The sequence below is a fragment of the Crocodylus siamensis genome, chromosome 4 (genome assembly GCF_052110815.1).
Source record: "Crocodylus siamensis isolate JL-2025a chromosome 4, ASM5211081v1, whole genome shotgun sequence".
Taxonomy (NCBI): Eukaryota; Metazoa; Chordata; order Crocodylia; family Crocodylidae; genus Crocodylus; species Crocodylus siamensis.
Window position 1 is genome coordinate 212,753,303 of NC_143398.1, and position 20,286 is coordinate 212,773,588.

The following is a 20,286-nucleotide window of genomic DNA, read 5'->3' on the forward strand; positions in this document are numbered from 1 at the left end:
TCTGCAATATTGTTCACACCGTTTCCTCGTATGCCACTCAGTAAGTCTAAGGAAACAGCACCGGAGAAAACTTTAAGCGGGTAAAATTAGCCTAGCTTTCCTATCCATTTCCAAGAGAGAAATTGCAAGTCTGGATGACAAGGATGAAATGAGTTTGTTCCTTCAAAATCCTTGTGGCCTCGTAGATTTAGGTAGACTGAGCAGAATGCTATTGGCCCTGATTTAGGGCTCTGTAGAAATGATCGCAGTCACTATTTGGACTTTTAGGAGAAGGAGAGAGGGGATTCAAGGCAGCGCCATTTCTCTTGCAGGACTAGAAGGCAGAGAAATGTGTCTTTCCTCAGTGAAGCCACTCACCAAGCTCCGCTCAGCTCTTCACTGGTTTCTTTAAAGGAAAAAAATAATATGTTAAAGGATGTAGCCTGATGGCCCAGCAATGATGCGAGAGGCGAGGATTTCGTAGGGTGATATCTTCTATTGGTCCAGCTATGTAGCCGGGATAGAGAGAGGTCACTCGAGGAAGAGTGCCTTGCAGTGGAAAGCTTGTCTAACTGTATCCCAACTGCACAGTTGGTCCAGTAAATACCACCCTCAGAAACCCTTTTGGGGAAAGCCACGGGGGCCCGAAGGGAAATAAGGCCCATCTCAAAGGCAGTGGGTGTCCTAGGAGCCCCGTTGCCCCGCCTCCGTCAGGTCACAGCTGTTGTGCCACATCTGGACTCTCTCCTCCTGGAGCAGGGAAGCTGCAATCCAAGTGATAGTTTTATTTGCCAGGAGTTGGGGGAGGCTTGCCACAAACAAAATGTTCCCCTGGGTCTTTGGTTGCTGCATGACTTCATGGACCCAGTGGGAGTCCTGACAGCTACGGGAACTGCGTCGCGACACCTCCCAGGCTCCTTATCCTCAAAGGAAAGTTGAAGCGGGGCGGGGGGGGAGACCTCTTCTCTTCTTCGCTTGTAGAAAGCCCGGCGCAAGAGGCCATTCAGATGGTCCTTTGCTACTCCTAGGAACTGATGATGATGATGATGATCTATTGATTCCCGGGGGACCATCTTGTCTTGCAGGAGCTCGAGAACACTAGCCCTCCCAGGGACGGTGACTAGGATTGAAGCCAGTCGTGTCAATGGCAGCTGTGGGTGCAGGAGGAGTGCAGTAGCGGGTTGTGTCCGTGGGTCCAGACGGTATACGTTCACCTCCATATTGTGGCCACATGACTTCCATTAAGTTGTGCAACGGGAGTTTTGCTCCGACGTCATTAGCAGCACTAGACACCTTTTTAAGGAGTGAAACAAGCTCGTTCCTACAGTTGAAGAGACACTGCATTACCTTGCAAAGAGACGTCAAAACGAGTGAATTCTGGCCACCCCTCTCCTGGTTGGGACCGTGCTTACATCTTTCTTAATTACGATTATTTCAAACAACTTGTGATACAAAGTTATTTGTAAGTTTTGGAAATGTTTAGACAAACCATGCCAAAGCGCCGGTTCTGAAAACCTTTATATTCCATGCCAACTGAGAAACATATCCATGTTATCGGTATTTTCCAATCATGTCTCCCTACCACATTTTGCTCGGAAGTACTCCTAAAACAGCAATACTAACAATCGTTGGGAAACAAGTTGGTAGGTTTCGCACGAAGGATACAGTTTCATTACTCGGAACTCTTTGCTATTCCTGTTCCCTGTAGCTCACTAGATCTGGCAGGCTTAGGCTTCAAGCTATGTACCATTTCTTGCACGCCCAGAGGCTAGCAGTTCCGCAAGTAGGAGAAGTTAGATGACTCCAATTAGCCACTGGCTGCTGCCTCTCAAAGCAAGTGGGAATCTGTAAATCCCGAGTGTATTCGGTCTATAGGGAGTGCAGTTAAATGGACACATGGACGAGAACTCTATTAAAAATCCATTTCTGTGGTTTTGGCTGCTGAGCTTCCGTGGGCTTTCACATCTCCAATGGCAAAGAGCCCGAGGTTTCTTTCCAGTGCTCCTATTGAGCTTGGACTTGGCTTTTTTTACGCCCCCACCCGTATGTCCAGAGTTACATACACTAGTCTGCGGATTTACAATGCAAGCCCCTGAAATGGAGTCGACAATGCTCAGATTGACAAGACTATCTGAGCCTCTGGAGGCGCAGACACATCAGGTCTATCTATCTGCGCTCTGATGATGGCTCTCCAGACAGCTAGATCCACTGAGCTACTTCTGTCCTGGTTAATGAGATGCGTGAAACTAGGATGCATTTGTTTTTGCTCATTCCTACCACCTACAGCTAGCGCGATCCATTTGATCTAATCTCGCCAATCCTGCGCTTGGCAAGTAGGGTCGCACTGGTACCCTTTCAATCAGTTGCCTCCTTTGGGGTTGCCGTTCCCGATTGGCTTCCCGTCCAAGGGGTGGCTCAAGTAGTTAGATGGAGACAAAGTCTTGTCACTCCGAGACTTAACTTCAGAGCGATCTGCATGGGCATTCCTCTTGCATATGTGCTAACCCTGGAAATAGCTTTAATGTTTTGGTTTGGTTTGGTTTTTTCAGGACACCTGTTGTAAGGACGTATTTTATTGACAGCTCTGGAGGCCGTTGTTAAATGTCTCGATTCATTCCTCTGTCCGATTTTTGTAATAACCAATGCGGATGCGCCTAGTGGTGGTCATAAGGACATTTATCAATTAGAAAATAGAGCCGTATTCCTCGCTCTCTTGTCAAGGATCTAGTATAAAGTGATGCTTGCAATGGCAACACTCCGGTATTATCAGCCGGGTGGCAGTGCAGCTGTACACGGTGACCTGCTTCATCCGATATTGCCTAGCAAAAGATAGGGCCAGCTTGCGTGCAGGTACAGAATCCCAGTCTCAATAGCGAGCAAGCAGGTTAGCAGGATAAGTGACTATTTTTGCATATTGCCTGCGAGTCCCCGGGGAACACAATGGCGTTTCTGAGCTCCAGTGTTTGTAATTAAGAGGATGGCATCTTTGGGCTAGAGTGTACGGGAGAAAATCATTTTCACAGCACCTAGAGGGCTTTGGAGTCGTGCTTGCTGACAGATGGAGAACCTTTCTGAAGGCTCCATAACCTTTTGCCCTCTGAGACTGTACTTTTGACACTGCAAGATTGGAATGATATAGATGTCTGTAAGCGGCTGATAGCGTGGTGATTTTTAAAACAATGAGGATTTTATTGTGGTATTATAATGAACTATATGCAAACTACGAAACCCTGACAAAGCCTCAGTGTCACCGGTGAGAGTAAAGCATAATTGCTCAGCAGCTAGTGTTTTGCTGAGGGAGACTTCTGTGTTGCACAGCAATCAGATACGGAGAAAAAAGCCAGCAGGTGAGATTTCACATGCTTTCAGATCTTGACCTCAGGAATGTCATGCCACTTTTTTTCCATACATCTTTTTTACGTATAGATCTTTACGGGGAAAGTGTTTAAGAGAGAGAGGGAGAGGGCGAGAGAGAGACTTCATTCACATTCCAAGTCTGCTTTCTGTCTCACACGTATTAAATTTCACAAAACAGAAAGAAACAATAGAGCTTATTAAGAAAAACTTGTTTTGAATGGCAAATTAAGCATAATAGAAATACACACGTTTTTACAAGTACTTATTTCTTTTCACCAGTTGAACAGTTCTAACCTTTTTGAAAGTATATACAGTACTTGTCTCTGCAAAATGTTTCTGTTTTAGTTCGTTTTCACCACATCACCCTGTTGTGTACATCTGTTTTACAATTTTAATTCGGGCAGTTCAGAATCCCTAATAAATCCGAGCACGTTCATTCTCTGGGCAGGTATTAACCACATGAGTTCAATACCCCCGAAGCAGTTAGGAGCAGCCTCAGTTCTGGTGCCTCCGTTCAACATCTTGGAGCTGCAATGCACCTCTACGGATAAACTGGTGTCCAGTGTGAAACTTTAGACACGGAAATAATGACTAAGATGATTCCCTGGGTGGAATCCACAGTCTCAGCATTCGTCTTTACCGCCAGTATTCTTCCTTTCTGTGCATCTTAACACGAGATATGTTAAACAATCTTGGAAAATTATGTCAAAGGAAGTAACAGCCAAAGAAGCCATATGTTCGTGGAACATAACCGCTTTGCACTGGGGATCAAACCCCGCTCACCTCTCTGTCCTGGCGTGCAAATATTTAAAACAGACATCCTTTGGAGATCAAATGTAAAGGGAGACAAGATCTCATTGTTTTCCCATCGCTACATTCAGAAGCGCAGACCGTCAGCTGCTTAGCACAGAGGGCAAAGGTTAGCTCGGCTGCCTCCATATACGTATCTCCAACTCGCCTGTTCTCGACATGCATGCCGCTGTGCACCTAGTGTTTTTAAAAAACTCCTTAAGCCTACGGGAATCTTGTGCTGAGCGCTGCGATGCTCTGGACGCTCCAGAGCCCAGCTCATGCAGCGATGTGGGGACTTGTTTTCGCAGCCTACGATGTCAGCACGCCACAGACTCATGACAATCTTACCATCTGCATGCTCGGGGAGACTCTCATCAAATATTCTCAAACAGAGGCTTAGCATCCAAAAATCAAACCACCGCCCAGCCGCACGCACACGCGAAAACAGCTAAGGAGCTATTTTAAGCAGGTTCATCCCGGAGTAGCAGGTTCCTCGCCCCGGGCCCGTAACAGTGCAGGCACTTTTCTTTGTTCGCTTAACCCCACACTTCCCATCTCAAGGCAGGCACACGTTACGCGAAATCCCTCTCGTTACACTGACTGGGAAGTCACGGCGAGCAGCGTGTCATTTCGTCTGCGGAGAACGCACTCGTGTGAACCACCGCAGGGTCCCGCCGCAGCGCCGGGCTTCCCCGCGCGCCCGCGACTCTCCCCGCGGCCGCGGCCGCGTCCCGGGAGCAGGGGCAGGCACGGCCGCGAGCCGCCCCCCCCCCGAGCGCGGGGCTCGCACGGCTCCTGCAAGGCAGGCGGCATCGGCATGTTTCCCCTTAGCACGCAAACACGCAGTTTGTGTCAATCTGCAATAAATAACATTTTCACGTTAGGGAGAAGTGTATAGTCATCAAAATCTTGAGGGGCAGCCCGGGAGGGAAAGTGAGAACCGCGCCACGGTAAACAAGCCGGCGCTCATTCTCCTGCCTCTCCCGCGAGCCGGGCGCGGTGCAGCCCGGGCCGCCCCCGCGGGGCCTGTGCCGGGCCGCTGCAGAGGGGAGGAGAGGACAGGAGAGGAGACCCGGGTCGGTGCTGCGAGCCGGGCGCCGGCTCTCCCGCCGCAGCGCGGCAGGATGCGGCGCGCCCCGCACTCGGGGCTGGCTCCGCCGGGGCCTGCAGGGAGAGGGGCCTGCTTGTGCCGGGCTTGCCACGAGGCGGGCGGTGGGAAGGAGGGATCGCGGCAGGCGGGCGGGCGGCGGGAGGGAAGGCAGGAAGGAAGGAGGCCGGGCTGATTAGCATGCAGCAGCGCTCGCAAGCCCGGCTCCATTGTTTTAACACCTCCCCTCTCCTCCGCGCCAATCTGTCACCGTTCAGCAGGCGAACGCTGCTGCCTCGAATGCTGCTCTTCTCAAATGAGACGGATAATTAGCTGCCCCGCACGAATGGCGCACTCTTCTCACCCCTGATTGCTATCACCTTCTTGCTCCTGGCAGTTTTGACACCTCGTAATCAGCCTGCTGCTTTTTCTCTTTTCTTTCCCTATTTCTGATTTTTTTTTCTCCCCCTTCCTTCAGGGTTTTTTTTTTTTTAATGCAGTCCCAGTTGCCATTTGGATTGAGACTCCTCTGCCGAGTTAACCTCGTACGCGGGGGGGAGGCGCTCCTCCGAGCCCCTCTGCTCAGCCACGCGCGGGTGGGGACAGGACAGGAGCCGCTGGTCTGCGCCTGCAGGGCCCAGCGCTCCGCGGGGAAAGCTTCGCTCGGCAGCCTCCGCCCGGGGAGGGAGCATTTCGCGCGCCTCCGCTCAGTTCAGGGGGGGGGCTCTTCAGACTCATCTGCTTAGTTAAACTCAGCCGCGGGGGGACACGCAAAGGCGAGCTCCGCGCCCGCTCGGCCCTGGGGGGCTTCACCTGAGCCGCCTCCAGCCGAGGGAGCGGGGCTGTGGGCGCGGGCCGGGCGGCAGGGGGACTTCGCCCCTTCTGGCTGCAGGGAGAGGAGAGATTTCAATTAATGCGCTGCGCAGCTCGTAGAAATCACCAAAGCGCAGGACTCGCGGAATCTGTCACAGGAGTGTTTTCCTCCCCTCTAACGAGCACTGACAGTCTAATTACGGGAGCTTACGAGCAGCTGTCGAGGTAGCCGGGGAGGGAGGCAGAGGAGCTACATGTGCTCTGCCAGCCCCCAGCCGCTGCAGCAGCAGGAGCGGCCCCCGCGGGCTCCGGACCGCCTTGTGCTGGACGCCGGCCCCAGCCCCGGCCGGGCCGGGCTGGGCCGGCGGCGCACGGGGCTTGGAAGCGGGCGAGGGCTGCGCTGGAGGCGCCGCCAGCGCCCGGGAGTGCGACTCCTTGGCAGGGGCCCGCTCTCCTTCCCCTGTTTTGCTTCCTCCAGGTCCCCCCGCCCCTCTCCCTTACTCTGCCTCAGCGCGGTCCCACTTCCCATGCGGCCGCGGCCCCCTCGGCGGCGCGCGGACTGAGCCGCCCCTGGTGCGTGCCGGGAAGCAGATGTCCCTGCTGGCAGCAGCAGCCTCCCCCGGGAAAGCTGCATTAGAGCGGGGCCCACTCAGGCAGGCGCTTCCCTCCCACCGCTGCCTGGCGCGGGGCAGCGCTACCCCGCAGCCCCTCGCGCGCTCCGCCGGGCCGGGCTCCCTGCTGGGAGAGCTGCGAAGGGCGGGCGCGGGGCAGTGCCCGGTCTGCTCGCTGCCACGGGCCGGAGGCTCCCTCTGGGCACGCAGCAGGCGAAAGGCAGGCGCGCCCCGAGCGTAGCCCCGGCTCTGCGGCCCAGAGGGCAAGCGAGCCGCGTGCCAGGCTGCTGCGGGCAGCGTGGTCCCCAAGCCCCCAGCAGCGCTCCGTGGGGCGGGAGCCTGGCCTGCCGCCGCCACGCTGGGCCCGGCCGCGGGGGTACGGGGAGCTTTGCAGCACGCCCGGCTCGCGCTAGGCACGCAAACACGAGAGGCTTCAAATGGAGTAAATCGTTGTAGAAAACTGTTTAGTGGAGGATCACTTTGCACCTCAGGCTGGACTGAAAACTCACTTCTAAAAATGCAAGACGTTAGTTTCCCCTACGTTTTTTAAAACGGTCACCTCTGCCCAAGACACCTGCTCAAAAAGATGCGGGGAGGGGGGGGTGCTTACCTGTAGAGAAGAAATATTGATGCTAATATGCCTGGACTGAAAAACTTTAGTCCAAATGCAGCCAACTCCACCATCCCCTGAGATCAAATTTACCTTTCAACTTCTGTGCTACCTTGCATTTTATTTTTATTTTTTTACTTGTCAAAAAAAAAATCTTTCAACTGTTTAGTTTTAAATTCTATTTTTTAAAGAGAGCTAGTAGACTTCTATCCATATGTCTGGTTGTCAAATTTTGGACCCAAGGAAGTCTGAATAATATCCAGTAAAGAGCCAGAAGAAAAACTACATTCTCTTTTGAATGTTAAAGTTCAGGGAAATTTTAAATCTTGTTCATTTAACCTGTTCAGAAAAGCAGGTCTCAACTCCTATGGAGGAGAGTACTTTAAACAAGTATTAATGCTGGCAGGGTACATTAATAAATGGTTTAATAATGCAGCTGTCAAATTTTGTATTGCTACCTCTACATTTTAGCTAAGGGTTAATTAACCTATGGTATTTAAAAATAAATCTCTAGTAAAGATTTGCACTGGTGGAATGGCCTTCTCTCTCACATTGCTGACAAAAGAAAGTTTTAGCTTTCCCAAAGTCTGTCACATGTGGAATTTAGATGAAGGTCTTACAAAATCACCAATAACACCTGTGAAATTTTATACTTGCTCTCAATTTAAATACAATATTGATCCTGTCTTAAGTCAAATTAGAAAATACCACTCCAGAATTAAAAAATAGGGCCTGTTACTTCTTCCTAGTTACTTCAGAGGATCAGGCACCTAGCTAATACAGAAAAATTTTAATAATAACCTCCAGAAATTAAAGGCCTAATCCTACAAACCTTTACTCCTGCAAGTAGTCACTGCTTACTGTGGGATTACTCAGGTGATAATTGAAAACCTAAAAAAAGCTTTGTAGGAGCAGGCCCAAAGCTAATGCTGAAACATGATAAACAGTATGACAATTTCTATATTTCACTGAATGACTTAAAATTGTAAGACTGCAATGTCAAAGGTAATTTAACAAAATAAAATGCATTCAACTGAAAAAAGTTCCAGTAATTTGTTTTTTGTGGACATAGCCTTAATTCTGAAATTCCTAATGTGTATTGAAGTAAAATTTAAATATATACAGAACAGCAATCCAATAGCACAACAACACAGAATTCAGCTTGCTTTACACACAATAAGCAAGCATTATGATACATTAAGACTGTGCATTAAAGTGTGAATTAAGATGCCTGAGAAAATCCTCTTTGGATGTAAGTGATGGTGGGAAAACTTCCTGACAGAATGCACATATTCCAGACTGATTCAGTTCAGACTCTGTATAAGCTTGCATCAGTAAGTCATTGTCTTGAGGCTTCCAGATGGGCTGAAAGAAGCAAAAAATAGATTACTCCTTGTGTTTAAAAAGATCACATTTCAATTAATAAAGTCACCTGCACGCATTTTGAACTAGTCAGATTTTATATCTACTTGATAATAAAAGTGATGAATGAAGAATGTTTATTTGATTAAAGCAAACAAGTAAGCAGAAACACACATTTAAAGCTGTAAAGTATTTGAATTCAGACTTCTATTCTTGCATTTTTGATAAATACTACTATGATAATTTTAGTCAGTGAAATAGAAAGGTTTTATGCGTCTTATTTCATATTTTCCTGTAGAAACATTTAATCTAAGACATCTGTAGGTAATACAGCCATGCAATATCCATTTCACATTAGGACTAAAGCATATGCTTACTGTATAAGACTAACATGAAGCAGATTTTATTTTATATTCCTTCTACCAGTACATATTTAGTTTTCAATTTACTCAGAAGCCAGTCTCCCTGGCAATGTGGCATAGCTTGTATTTTACCTCTTACCTACTATGACTGCAGTATAAGGTAGACGGTACTTAAATGAGCTTTAAACAAGCTAGCTGGGTACCAGGAACAGTCTAGCTGCAGCAGCAGCAAACTCAGCACTGGCTATCTGCCAGAGTATTTATCTAGCCTCTCAAGTGCTGGAAGCAATATATAGTTGTGGCATACAAAACTGAGAGTGGGCTACAAAACATAACTCAAGTCTACGTAAGACTGCAGTCACAGTGGCTGCACTGTAAATAAGGCACATGTTGAGTTAATGCTTTAATGCTAAAAAAGCAGCAGTAGAGAGACTCAGTTATAGTGGATAGCCACCCAGTAGGTGTGTGACGAACAAATCAGGACTGCAAAGTGAAGATGAAGAATTTCATTACAATATTAATAGACAAGATGTAAAATATAAGCTACCTTACATTGCTTCTGAGTACATGGGAAACTAGCTATGTAATGCTGTGCCAGCAGTGTAGACAGAATGGCAGCAGGCTGGTACCGGTTTTATGTGGGGGAGGGAACATAAGGTAGGAGAGATCTCTACAGTCTTTTGACACCAACTTTTTCCCTATCACCCAACACAGAATGGCAAGCAGTTTTCTCTTGAACTTTCACATCTCTTGTCTACATGCAGGGGGCTTTTATTATTGTGTTCTCAAACCTTCCCAAGCTAGACTATAAGAATTCTGTGGTTACCCGTCATACCGTGATAGACTGAGGCCAACCTCACTTTCAGAGTGGTTGATTCTAGTTTTTAAACTGGGCACAGCTTAGCAATCAATTTTCTCTCTAAATAATGGAGTCACAGAAAACAGAACTGGAAGGGACTTCCAGAGGTCAAGTCCAACCCCATACTCTGGGCAGAATCATCCCTGTCCAAACTATCCTGTACAAGTACTGACAACCTGTTCCTAAAACTACACAATCATGTTGAACAACTGCAAGGTATATTGCCCCCAAAACACCAAGAATACTCTAATTTGCCATCTTGCCACAAACAAAGCAGGGGAATGGGGGCTGTCAGTGTCCTGTCGCTGCAAGGTTTATTTTAATCTTGCAAACACTACTAGGGCTAGGTACCAATCCAGCAAAAACACTTAGGCATGCACTTAAATTCCATTAACTTCTTTGAGGCTTAAGCAGACCACTGCTTAACTACAAGTAGATATGTAGTTCCCTTACAGTCAATGCCTGAAGTCCTATTTGGTCTTAAATGTTTTGTTGGCATGAGGTCTTAATGTTTATTAGAGTTAGTAATCTCACTTATGAAAAAGCATGCCATCAGCAATAAGTAGTTGCAAGTTCAGGTCCTAAAGTTTTAATTGTGTGTTCATAAAAACATATACAAATCCTTTTAAATCAGTAAAACCTTAGACCAATAAGATGCATATTTATTTCAATCAGTTTCCCTTTGCAGTTGCATTGTTTTTAAAAAGTTACTATACCCTAAGGAAACAGCACCGAGTTTTTACATTTAGTATCCATAAAGAAGGAAAGAGCTAAATTTACTACATCAACTGAGAGCAGCAGTTCCAAAGGCTTACTGTTGCCAAATATATTGCATTTAGGGGGTTTTCCATCTTATAAGTTAACATATGTAGTCAATGCACGAAATTCCTCATCTATGCTAGGAAAAAAAGTCAGGTACATAATTCACTCCTGTTGGAGCTCTACTAGTGGCAGGGACAGTGGAAGCAAGTGCCAAGGCTTAGGTGTTTCTCACTGGCCCTTATAAAACAGAGGAGTAAAAGAATGCCGCGAGTCTTTATTCAACGGTAAAGCTGCACATGCTTAAGCGTTGCCAACATTAAAGCAGCCAAAAGGACATGCATGCTTCTAAGGCTGTTAAAAACTTAAGAATTTTAAATAGCCTATAACTTATCTGGGACAAAGAATTTGACCCTTTAATCACTATTTAAAAAGAAACAGTTGAATCCAATTTATGCAAAACAGAAATTAATAAAAACATTTCGGAAGCAGTTAAATTCAGGTGATGCATATTTAAATATATATACACAGATATATATTTAATTGACTCTAAAGTAATATTGGCTTCTTTCAAATAAACTTCTGGATAAGAGATGCAACATTTTAATCAATGTCCCCTATGTTCTACTTTGCTATATGAATATTACTTATAAATACTGAAACTATTTTCTATTGCCATTTTTCTTTCCCAAAGTAACATTCAATATTAAAACCTTTTCCCAGAGCTATGGTACTGGTCATTCACGAAAAAATGACATCAAAATACATTTCCTCATTGTGCATAAACAAAAATTTTCTACTCCTGTCTTGAAACAGTTCAACAGCAATTTTTCTGCACTTTTCAAGCTGCATACTTCCCCATCAATTTGTAATCACATACCAGCTGTTTCACTTGCTGTAATACACAATGCAGGGTGCCATCTATTGAAAAATGAATACACAGACTAACTAGTAAAAGAACAAGCAGGAGAGAGAATGGAGAAAAAGGAAAAAAGTAACAAGTAATAGAATGAATGCTTCACAGCTCCACAGGAATTCCACTAGTAATAAAAGAAATTGTTTAATTTGTTTTACTCGGTCACATCTATAACTGAGAATTTATACAATAAAAAAGTGTAATTAATAATTCAGTGTAAAACTAAAATATACCGCAGGACAGACAATACATTTAGGATATTATACATTTTTAACAATGATCCTGTGGTCACTTTTTAAAAATAAAATGTAAAGCAGTGCTACAAATGTCTAGACTCTATTGCCTCTGTTTAAAACAAAGCAATCTAAGGTAGGAAGGTGAACTAGACTGGATCTGAGGATCAGTAAGAAAGATTCTCAGATATCTAGTGTTCAACAGAAGCTTTCCAAATATTAATTTAGCCTCATACCTATTATGATTAGTAAATGTTATCTTCACTTCTAAGACAAAGCAGAGGCGTAAGAAGTTTATAGTGAGTTACTTAAAGTCACACAAAGCAATTCAATGACAAAAGTGAAGACAAAAAACATAAATCCTAAATGTCAATACCTGCTCTAGCCTCTAAATCAGTGGTCTCCAAACTTTTTTGATCGTGCACCCCAACAGTAAAAAATGTTTGAGCATGCACCCCCAATACATGTATATTTATATTCGCACACCCCTATCAGTAAAAACATTTTGAGCACACACCCCTAATATATGTATATTTATATAAATATAAATAGAAGTTCTAATATTTTCTTCCCGTACCCCAATGGATCATCTTGCTCACCCCCTGGGGTGTGCGTATCCAACTTTGGAGCCCACTGCTCTAAATAACCTCTAGATAAGCGGAGAGAAAAAAAAATGGTGGAATCCTGGCCTAAAGTCAACTTGAGTTTTCCAGCATCTTGAGTTAGGCGAAGATCTTGCCGATGGACTGAATTTTAAATATATGCTTAAATGTTTTTGCTACTGTGTGGCAAACCGTGTGCAGAAAAGGGCCATCTTTTCAGAAGTGCTAAAATTCTAGGGACTTCTACACAAATCCATATATTTGATGAAGATGCTTGAAGTGTCTTTTTTTTTTTTCTAAAGGAAGATCTTCGTGAGCCTGTTTTTTTATGGTCTTCCATTTATGGCTATTTGAAAATATATGTTTTTCTATTTTATTTCTAAAATATTTGGTTCTTCTTAAGTGTTTGTTTTGTGTTTGCCACTCATTAGATCTAGGCTGAAATTAGTCCATGTGCCCACATACTAGTTGTACATTTTAAAAAGGATAATGCTGTACAGCACCATGCATTAGTCTACTGAACAACCATGGAGAAAGCAAGTAATTTTTTGGATACGAATAAAATCATATGAAGTTACTAAAGTCAGTTCTGCAGTGGAAGCAGAAATTATTACAGTTACTATATACATTGAGCAATATCTACAAGGCTACAATACTGCAGAAATAGCTGGTTAAATTCTCTCCCTTCCTTCATTGAAATAATACTTAGTGCACCCAGGTTCAATGTCAGAAAGATGATTTATCTGTCAGATTCACCATAAGAATAATGTGAATCATAAAAAGGCCTGAAAGACCTTTCCCAGAACATTTTAAATACAATATCAACTTTTTGAAATATACAGCATCAGTAGAGAGATACCTGATGAGGTCCTCTGACAGTAGTCCCAGTGGCCTCTGAAGAGGGAAATTTTACTTCACGGACATCTTGATTTGTGTGCTCATGAACAAATTTGGGATCAATATCTCCAGTTGTCAAACACAAAGTTTTGTCCTGAGAATTTTCTATAAGCATGTTTGTAGGGTTTGGGGAGCTGTTTTTTTCAGTAGTTGTTAGGTTTTTCAAAGCTGAGGTTATGGGATCAAATCCATGTGCTTCAGATGAGTTAGAATTCAATTTACTGCTGTTCATAGCATGGTCCCTATGCTCCATGTTAAAATGACGATCTTGAAGCACGTTTTCGGGTATTACAGTACAAGGCATTGTTAGTTTATCCTGAGTGCTCTGCAAGAAAGCAGAGTCATTGTCTGTAGGTGGAAACTTGACATTAAATATAGAAAGTGATTCTACAGAGTTGTCTTCCTCATCTTGGCCCACTCCTCTTGGTGTGATAGATGTGATGCATGATGCACCTCTATTTATATCCTTTTCAACCCAAGGTTTAAAAAGCTCTTCTGCTTGTTGATCGTTTCTATCCGTACACTGGATGGGCAAAGAAAACTGGATATCTGTGAAGGGAGGAAAGGAAAAACGTCAAACAGAACCAATGGAAACAATAGTTCAAAGTAATCATTAATGCATAAAATGTACAGATTACAGACATTTTTTAATTCTCTTAATTTTTTATTGTTTTTTGTTATAATTTGAGGGATTCTTCTCTTGCCCTCCTTTATGAACGTCAGTCCCAATTCAAATATTTAAACCAGAAATACGATTCTGCTTAGTTTTACTGTAACAATTCTATTCCTCTCTACAATTTTAGGTATAAACACTCATTTTGTTGAAACTTATGTTGCCCAATACTCTTAACACACACATGCATATATTTACTGCACCATTCTGGCAGAAATAGAAGCTGTAACTGAAGAACTCTCATGAAGTGCCAACGGTCTGCGAGGCACTAAGAACAAGATTTTTTTTAAAAGGTATTTAGGCACCTCTTGCACTGATTTCAGTCAGGCAAGGTTTTAAATTGAACCCTCCCCCTCCCTCTCTTGTTTTGGGAATGCTCAATGCACTCCAGGCACTGAGCATAAGAACACACAAATAACCTATATATTGCAAAATAATTCCCAAATGTGACTGGGAGTAAGTCAGGAAGTTTCCTAGATATAATGGTAATAGGGGCTACAGAAATATACAGAAATCAGTAAGGTGAGTCTATACTAGTGATAGATGGTGATAAGAACAACTCTTAAGAGGTATTTGCCCCTTCTAAACTATGCAATGAGTAGTCTTTTCATGCAAAAAAGATGTAATTCTTTATACAGAATAAACAATACAAAGTAATTCATTTCAGAATCTTGACCAGCCTTATCTCATCAGCATTTGATGTTGTCCAAGTTTAGTACAACTGATTTTAAGTGGGCACAGCTATAAGTGAGTACCATTAAATACTTTACCATTTATAATGTGTATGGTTATTTATTATAAAAAAAATAATGGTAACCCATTAAATAGGTAAAGATGTTAAATGCAAATTTTATGCAAGTCTACTTTTAAGGAGAAATGCAAAACACATTATTAATAAAGATTGATAATACAGTGATGCCTACAGAGACCCAGTCAAGCGTAGCACACACTTATACCTATAGCAAGAAGAAAAACAAAACAAAAGATCAATCAAATGTTTGGAATATCTGCTGAATTTTCCAAAAATCACAAAAATTAAAGGGGTACAGTCAATATAATAATAATTTTAAAGGTAGCAGAACAACCTGTGTAAAATAATGGACCATCAATTCATTCATGGAACTGTATCATACATTTACTTAATATTACTTGCATCAAAGATACCTCCATGGGTCAAGGGGACTGGAAGGGTAGGGTAACTGGATTCTTGTTTTAACATATTGTTTATGTCTCTAAAACTATTTTTGTCATAGCATATGCATTAGGAGAACCCGGGTTTAGGGCCTGGTCCTGTTCCTATCACAGTCAAGTCCTTTAATTCATTTCAGCTGCTGTTGAATTAGGTTCTTATTCAAGTACAGGGACAAGCTTTACAGGTCTGCAACTAGGAACTTTAAGACAAAGTCCTCTCCTAGGTCATGTCAATAATCCAACAGTCTTTTTTGACAAATTGGGGCCAACAATATTCATAATTGGTATTTTTATAAACTGACAAAATTAACAGCATACTCCTACTTACTGGGTACCTATACATGAGATGTCTACTGCAGGGTAGACTAATTAGCTCTACAGTAAATGTCTGTGTCTATATGTTCAGGGCTATGAGGCTGGAGTAAACTAATAAACTCTACAGCACTGCACGTGTAGATGCTGATGCAGTTGGCTGGGACATGAGTGCGCTTCAGTGCGGGGGTTGCCTGCTGGCTAGCTCCCCACTGCAGTACACTTATGCCCCAGCCAGTCCCTTCACAGCATATTGAGCAGGGTTAGAGCAGCCTTGGGCTGGCAGGCTGACCCCCTGGGCCCATTGCCAGCCAGGGCTGCTCTGACCCAGCTCAATGTGCTGCAGTCTTGGGCACACATGTAAATGTAGTGCCCAAGAGCAATAAACTCCAGCGTGATAAGTGCTGGAGTTTATTATGTCACATTAATATGCACATGTAGACATGGCCACTGAGAACCAAGAATCCATTACAAAGGACAAACCAGAATAATGAAAGTTGGCGATGCTGGGATTGCCTTTTACTCATAGACTTTGGAATACGGATCACCAAAGATCAGATCTAATGGTGCATTTTCTTAGTGAACTGCAAAACACCATGTGAACAGACTTGAAAGAGGCAGATAGTAAATAGCAGTACTTTAAATGTATATGCAATTTACTGTATTTTCAGATATAAAGAAAAGCTTTCAAACAGTTGGATCACAATAAGAATTAGGATATTACCAGTTACAAGTTCTTTCTTCATGTTAAATTTACTCAGTTGATCTGTTTGTTTTCTGGCTAATGTGCATATTCGATGACATTCTTCCTTTACCTCCTGGAAAATTGTCTCTAGAGCTTCCCTAAAAGTCCAATATTTGAAATGCAAGTGTCAGAGTTCAGTTCTTTCATGACCTTTAATTTACAAGTAGCACTCCACAAATGTAAGAGAGAAAAACAAATAGCTATTTAAAAAACCCTCTTTTTCTCTAAGTGCATGTGCACGCATGCACACCCCCCCCTTTCAAAGACAAGTGGTAGGGAACAATGCAGGCAAATAAATATGATACAATTTTTAGCTGTTTAGTCACACATTCACATGCCCCTGCACAGAATTGGGTTGAAGTAGTAAACCTTTAGACGGCTGGGGTCTACAGAAAACCTCAGCCATAGACCTTTGTTTTTTTTTCCATTTCCTCCAGTATGAGCCATGAATGTGCATTCTCGGCAAGTGTACTACTGTGATGGTCAGTCCAAAGAAATCAGCTACTGCTGCTGTGAATATTTATTTCTTCCTCTTTTTCCCCATAGACTTTAATCTGTACAGGAAAGTGAACGAGCCGTGTAAAAGCAGCTGTTATTTGCTTCTCCTTCCATTTTTCTATGTGGCATTTTTGTAAAGGGCTGGAGAACATCTGACTTAGTTGCCCCTCTCCTTCTGTGTAGCCAACATCATTGCTTTTTCCCCCCTCCCACTTGATGTGGTTTTCTCCAGGGCCTTTTGTAGCATGCTTCATGGCTGTCAAATACCTAGTTGATCATACTAAGAATGAAAAATAAAGTTTATCATCTAAGTGCAGATTTTGACTTCTCAAAAACCCTGCAGATTACAGTATTCACCTTACTTATGCAGCATAATACTTAAATTGAAGGATTTAGCTGTTCTTGTACACTGGCCTACACAGATTAAGCATAAATTCTTGGGTTGTTAAGGATAACAAGAATGTAGAAAAATGGATTTCTACTCCCTTTTACTTTTTTACTTATAAAAAGTTTGAAAGAGTTTTTTTTGTCTGTGTTTTTCTTATTGCCTCTATCATAACTATCAGGAATGTCAAGTGCTGCCTTGATAGTTTTGCTGAAGGCCTCTGGAAGAGATGTAGATTAGGACCTTGCTCCAAAAAACAGAATCATCATCTGAAAAAAATGGCAGCAGTTGCATAATTTGTTCCAACTGTTCTTAGATGTTTTAATTAATGAGGTAAAACACACCCAAAACTGTGAACAGTTCAAATAAAGTATCATTTTTTGTATTAAATCAGGTTTTGTTTGCAAACCTACTAATTTTCCAGTCACGCACAGCCTTCCAAGGAATAGCTTTTTTTTTTTTTACATTAAAAATTCAAAGAAAAAAAGAATTGGGTAGGGAGGAGAAGTGATTTTACAGAACAATGGAAAGGTCTACAGGAACTAATACTTGCTCATTAAATATGGTGAAGTTCAGTTTCATCTCCCTAGTCCCCTTCTCATGATCATGTACGGATAACAAAGCCTCTGCTGCACCAGAGGCTGGGGCTTCATGGATCAAACCCAGCTCTGAACTCCAATTCAGAACAAGGCAGTCTAAGAATTATTTCCTTGTGCAGACTGAATCCCCTCCTGGCAGCACAGCTGGCTCCTCTGCTGTGCTGCCATCAGTTATTCCACCATGGCTGCACATTCCCCCTCCAAGATGAGCTAATGCCATCCAACAACCCACATTAACAACTACTGCTATTTCCAAAGGAGACTGAACCCCTGCTGCATCAAGCGGCTGTTTTTCTTTCTCCCAACATGCCCCTGAATACCCACAGAGCCCCAGCTATGCTTCCACATGCTGCATTGGCTCTTCTCTCCTCCCCATTCTGGACTTCCTCCATTCTCTCTATACTCTAGAAAGGCAGGGAAGCAGCTCGCTTTGTTACTTTTTAGCAGATGTAAACATTAACAGCCATTTGCAAAAATGCAGCAAAATTATATACCTTTCAGGCACAGCTGAAATACCAGGGATCCCTGGAGATAACTCAGGTCTATCTGAAGCATCCTTTTTCCCTTTCACCTTGAAGTAAAATATGAAAGTAAAGAGCCTGTGTTAGCATACATTTTTCAATTCTTATATTTACATGCACTAACAAAAAGGCAGATTAATGAATGCTACCATATTCATCAACATCAATGGAACCAAGTTATTTTCCTAGCAGTCCAAAAACCCATTTACAAATTATGTGGGCAAGATAGAAATTTATGAAGAATTGGGTGTCACAAATTTAATAATGCAATTCTTTGTTTATAGAGCAATTCTCATTCAAGACTCACAGGACTTTAAAAGGTAGATAAAGATTATCTTCCTTTCATGGAGATGGAAACTGGCAGACAGAAGCTGTACTTTAATATACTTGTAATTTAATCATGTAGCTGGTCAGGGGCTTGTTACACTGGGACTCAGCTATTTCTAAAAAAATCAATTCAGCTCAGCATTTTTCAAGGAGCAAACCACAGACACTGTCAAGTATTCTACCATGATTTTAAACAAGTTATTAACTTCGAGTACCACCTTGTGGATCACACTAGTATTACATGAGCTTTAAAACTGCCATCAGCTATGAAGCAGGAGTTGTTACTAGTCAAACTTTGTATCTGCACTGTGGCCAAGGAGGCTTCTGCAATTCCAGTAGACACCTCTGCTAGCTTTAAACTAACTAGGCTGGTTACTGGTAGAAGCAGTACAGAACTCTGCAAGTTGCACAACCTGCCCCAGAAGCTGGGTAAACAGTCAAGCAGCCCACACTAAGCTTCATGCTATTGGACCAGCCACACTGTTACCAGTAGAGAGTTTATTTTAAAGCTGGCTCAGGCCTGTGTCCATTAGTTGTAGTTGCATCCTTGACTACAGTTATGAAATACCCTATGTTTATTTTAACTTGGATATTCTTCCTGATAAGTAAAATTCCCTCTCTGAACGGAGTGAAATTAAAAAAAAAGAGTAATTGAGAAGCTATGCATTTAATTTGCAATGATGTGATATTAGAGAAAGCTATTTAAAATACAAAGCTGAAAAATTAAAAAGCACAAAACAAATTTCAAGTACTTTATGGCTTAATCAAGAAGGAACAATACTGCTGTACATATTTTAATAATCTTGCTAGTAATTAATATACAGTTTTCTTCTAAAATCTGTTTACTACAGTGAATAATATAAAAAGAACAGAAAAAAGATAATTATTTGAAAAATTAGTTTTATTATATTATATTCTTACCTCCATTTTATATATTGGCATCTGCATACAATTTTGTACTTTATTTAATTCTATTAATCTGTTATTTAAAATCCTTATTTTTTCTTCTTTTACAGCAATAATTGACACAAGTTTCTTTTCTTTTTGATTGCTCTCTTCCTCAATTTGCTTCATTCTGATGCTCTCATTCTCCAATTGTTCCTACAAAAATGGGACAATGGGTTGATATTTCCAGGCTAAAAGATATTTCTTTATGTACTAGCCTGGATAGGCTAAAATAAACATCTGCAATCTAAACAAAAGTGTGGTAGAATTAAAAGAAATTTTGAAGAGGGTGACAAAGTCTTCAGATGCTTCAATTTTAGCATAAAAGTACTGCTCAAATCCCAAATGTTAAATAGGGAAATTGTTGCTTTTAAAATTAAAAATAGAATTTTATACAAAAAACCTAACAGTATATAAAAGGAAAAATTCATTATCATCTATTAAAGAGGTGATCCTTGGATTATCAGTGCAAAGACAAGGTACATGGCTTGAAGCATAGAGATGTGGTTACAAAAGCTATGTTTCCCTGAAACCTGTAGAAATAACTAACGGTTACATGGGATTGCTAACAAACTTATATTGGAAACAGCAGAAGAGTGACTGATTCATGTTAGTTGTCTATATAAGGTTAAAAAAAGGGAAGGAAAGAGTGAATTTCAAAGAGATTCAGGAAGTATAGGGACAGTCATGTGAGGCAGAAAACAGCGAGTATAAACAAGGAGTTTTTGAACTAAATTGTACTTTCAACATGTCATAATTAAAACAGGAGCTAGATCTTCACTTGGGTCAAGTTAGATTTATAGTGGACCAGAAGTAACCAAGCAGATCAGAAATAGCCATTGTTGTTTTAA

General features: G+C 42.5%; 1 protein-coding gene across 5 annotated transcripts in view; it reads right to left on the reverse strand.

Moving 5' to 3' along the window:
* Positions 1–6,858: 6,858 nt before the first annotated feature.
* TANK (TRAF family member associated NFKB activator) overlaps positions 6,859–20,286 on the reverse strand; it is a 45,913-nt gene continuing 32,485 nt past the window's right edge. For 3 of the 5 annotated variants that reach the window (XM_090045618.1, XM_090045619.1, XM_090045620.1), the window contains 5 exons: positions 19,412–19,591; positions 18,137–18,213; positions 16,140–16,258; positions 13,202–13,788; positions 6,864–8,614 (listed from right to left, as the gene is read on the reverse strand). In XM_090045618.1, coding sequence (XP_089901744.1) covers positions 8,447–8,614; positions 13,202–13,788; positions 16,140–16,258; positions 18,137–18,213; positions 19,412–19,591 — 1,131 coding nt within the window. In that variant the 3' untranslated portion in view covers positions 6,864–8,446. Of the gene's footprint in view, positions 8,615–13,201; positions 13,789–16,139; positions 16,259–18,136; positions 18,214–19,411; positions 19,592–20,286 lie in introns of all 5 variants that reach the window. The other 2 variants (XM_090045621.1, XM_090045617.1) reach the window with 2 other exon arrangements.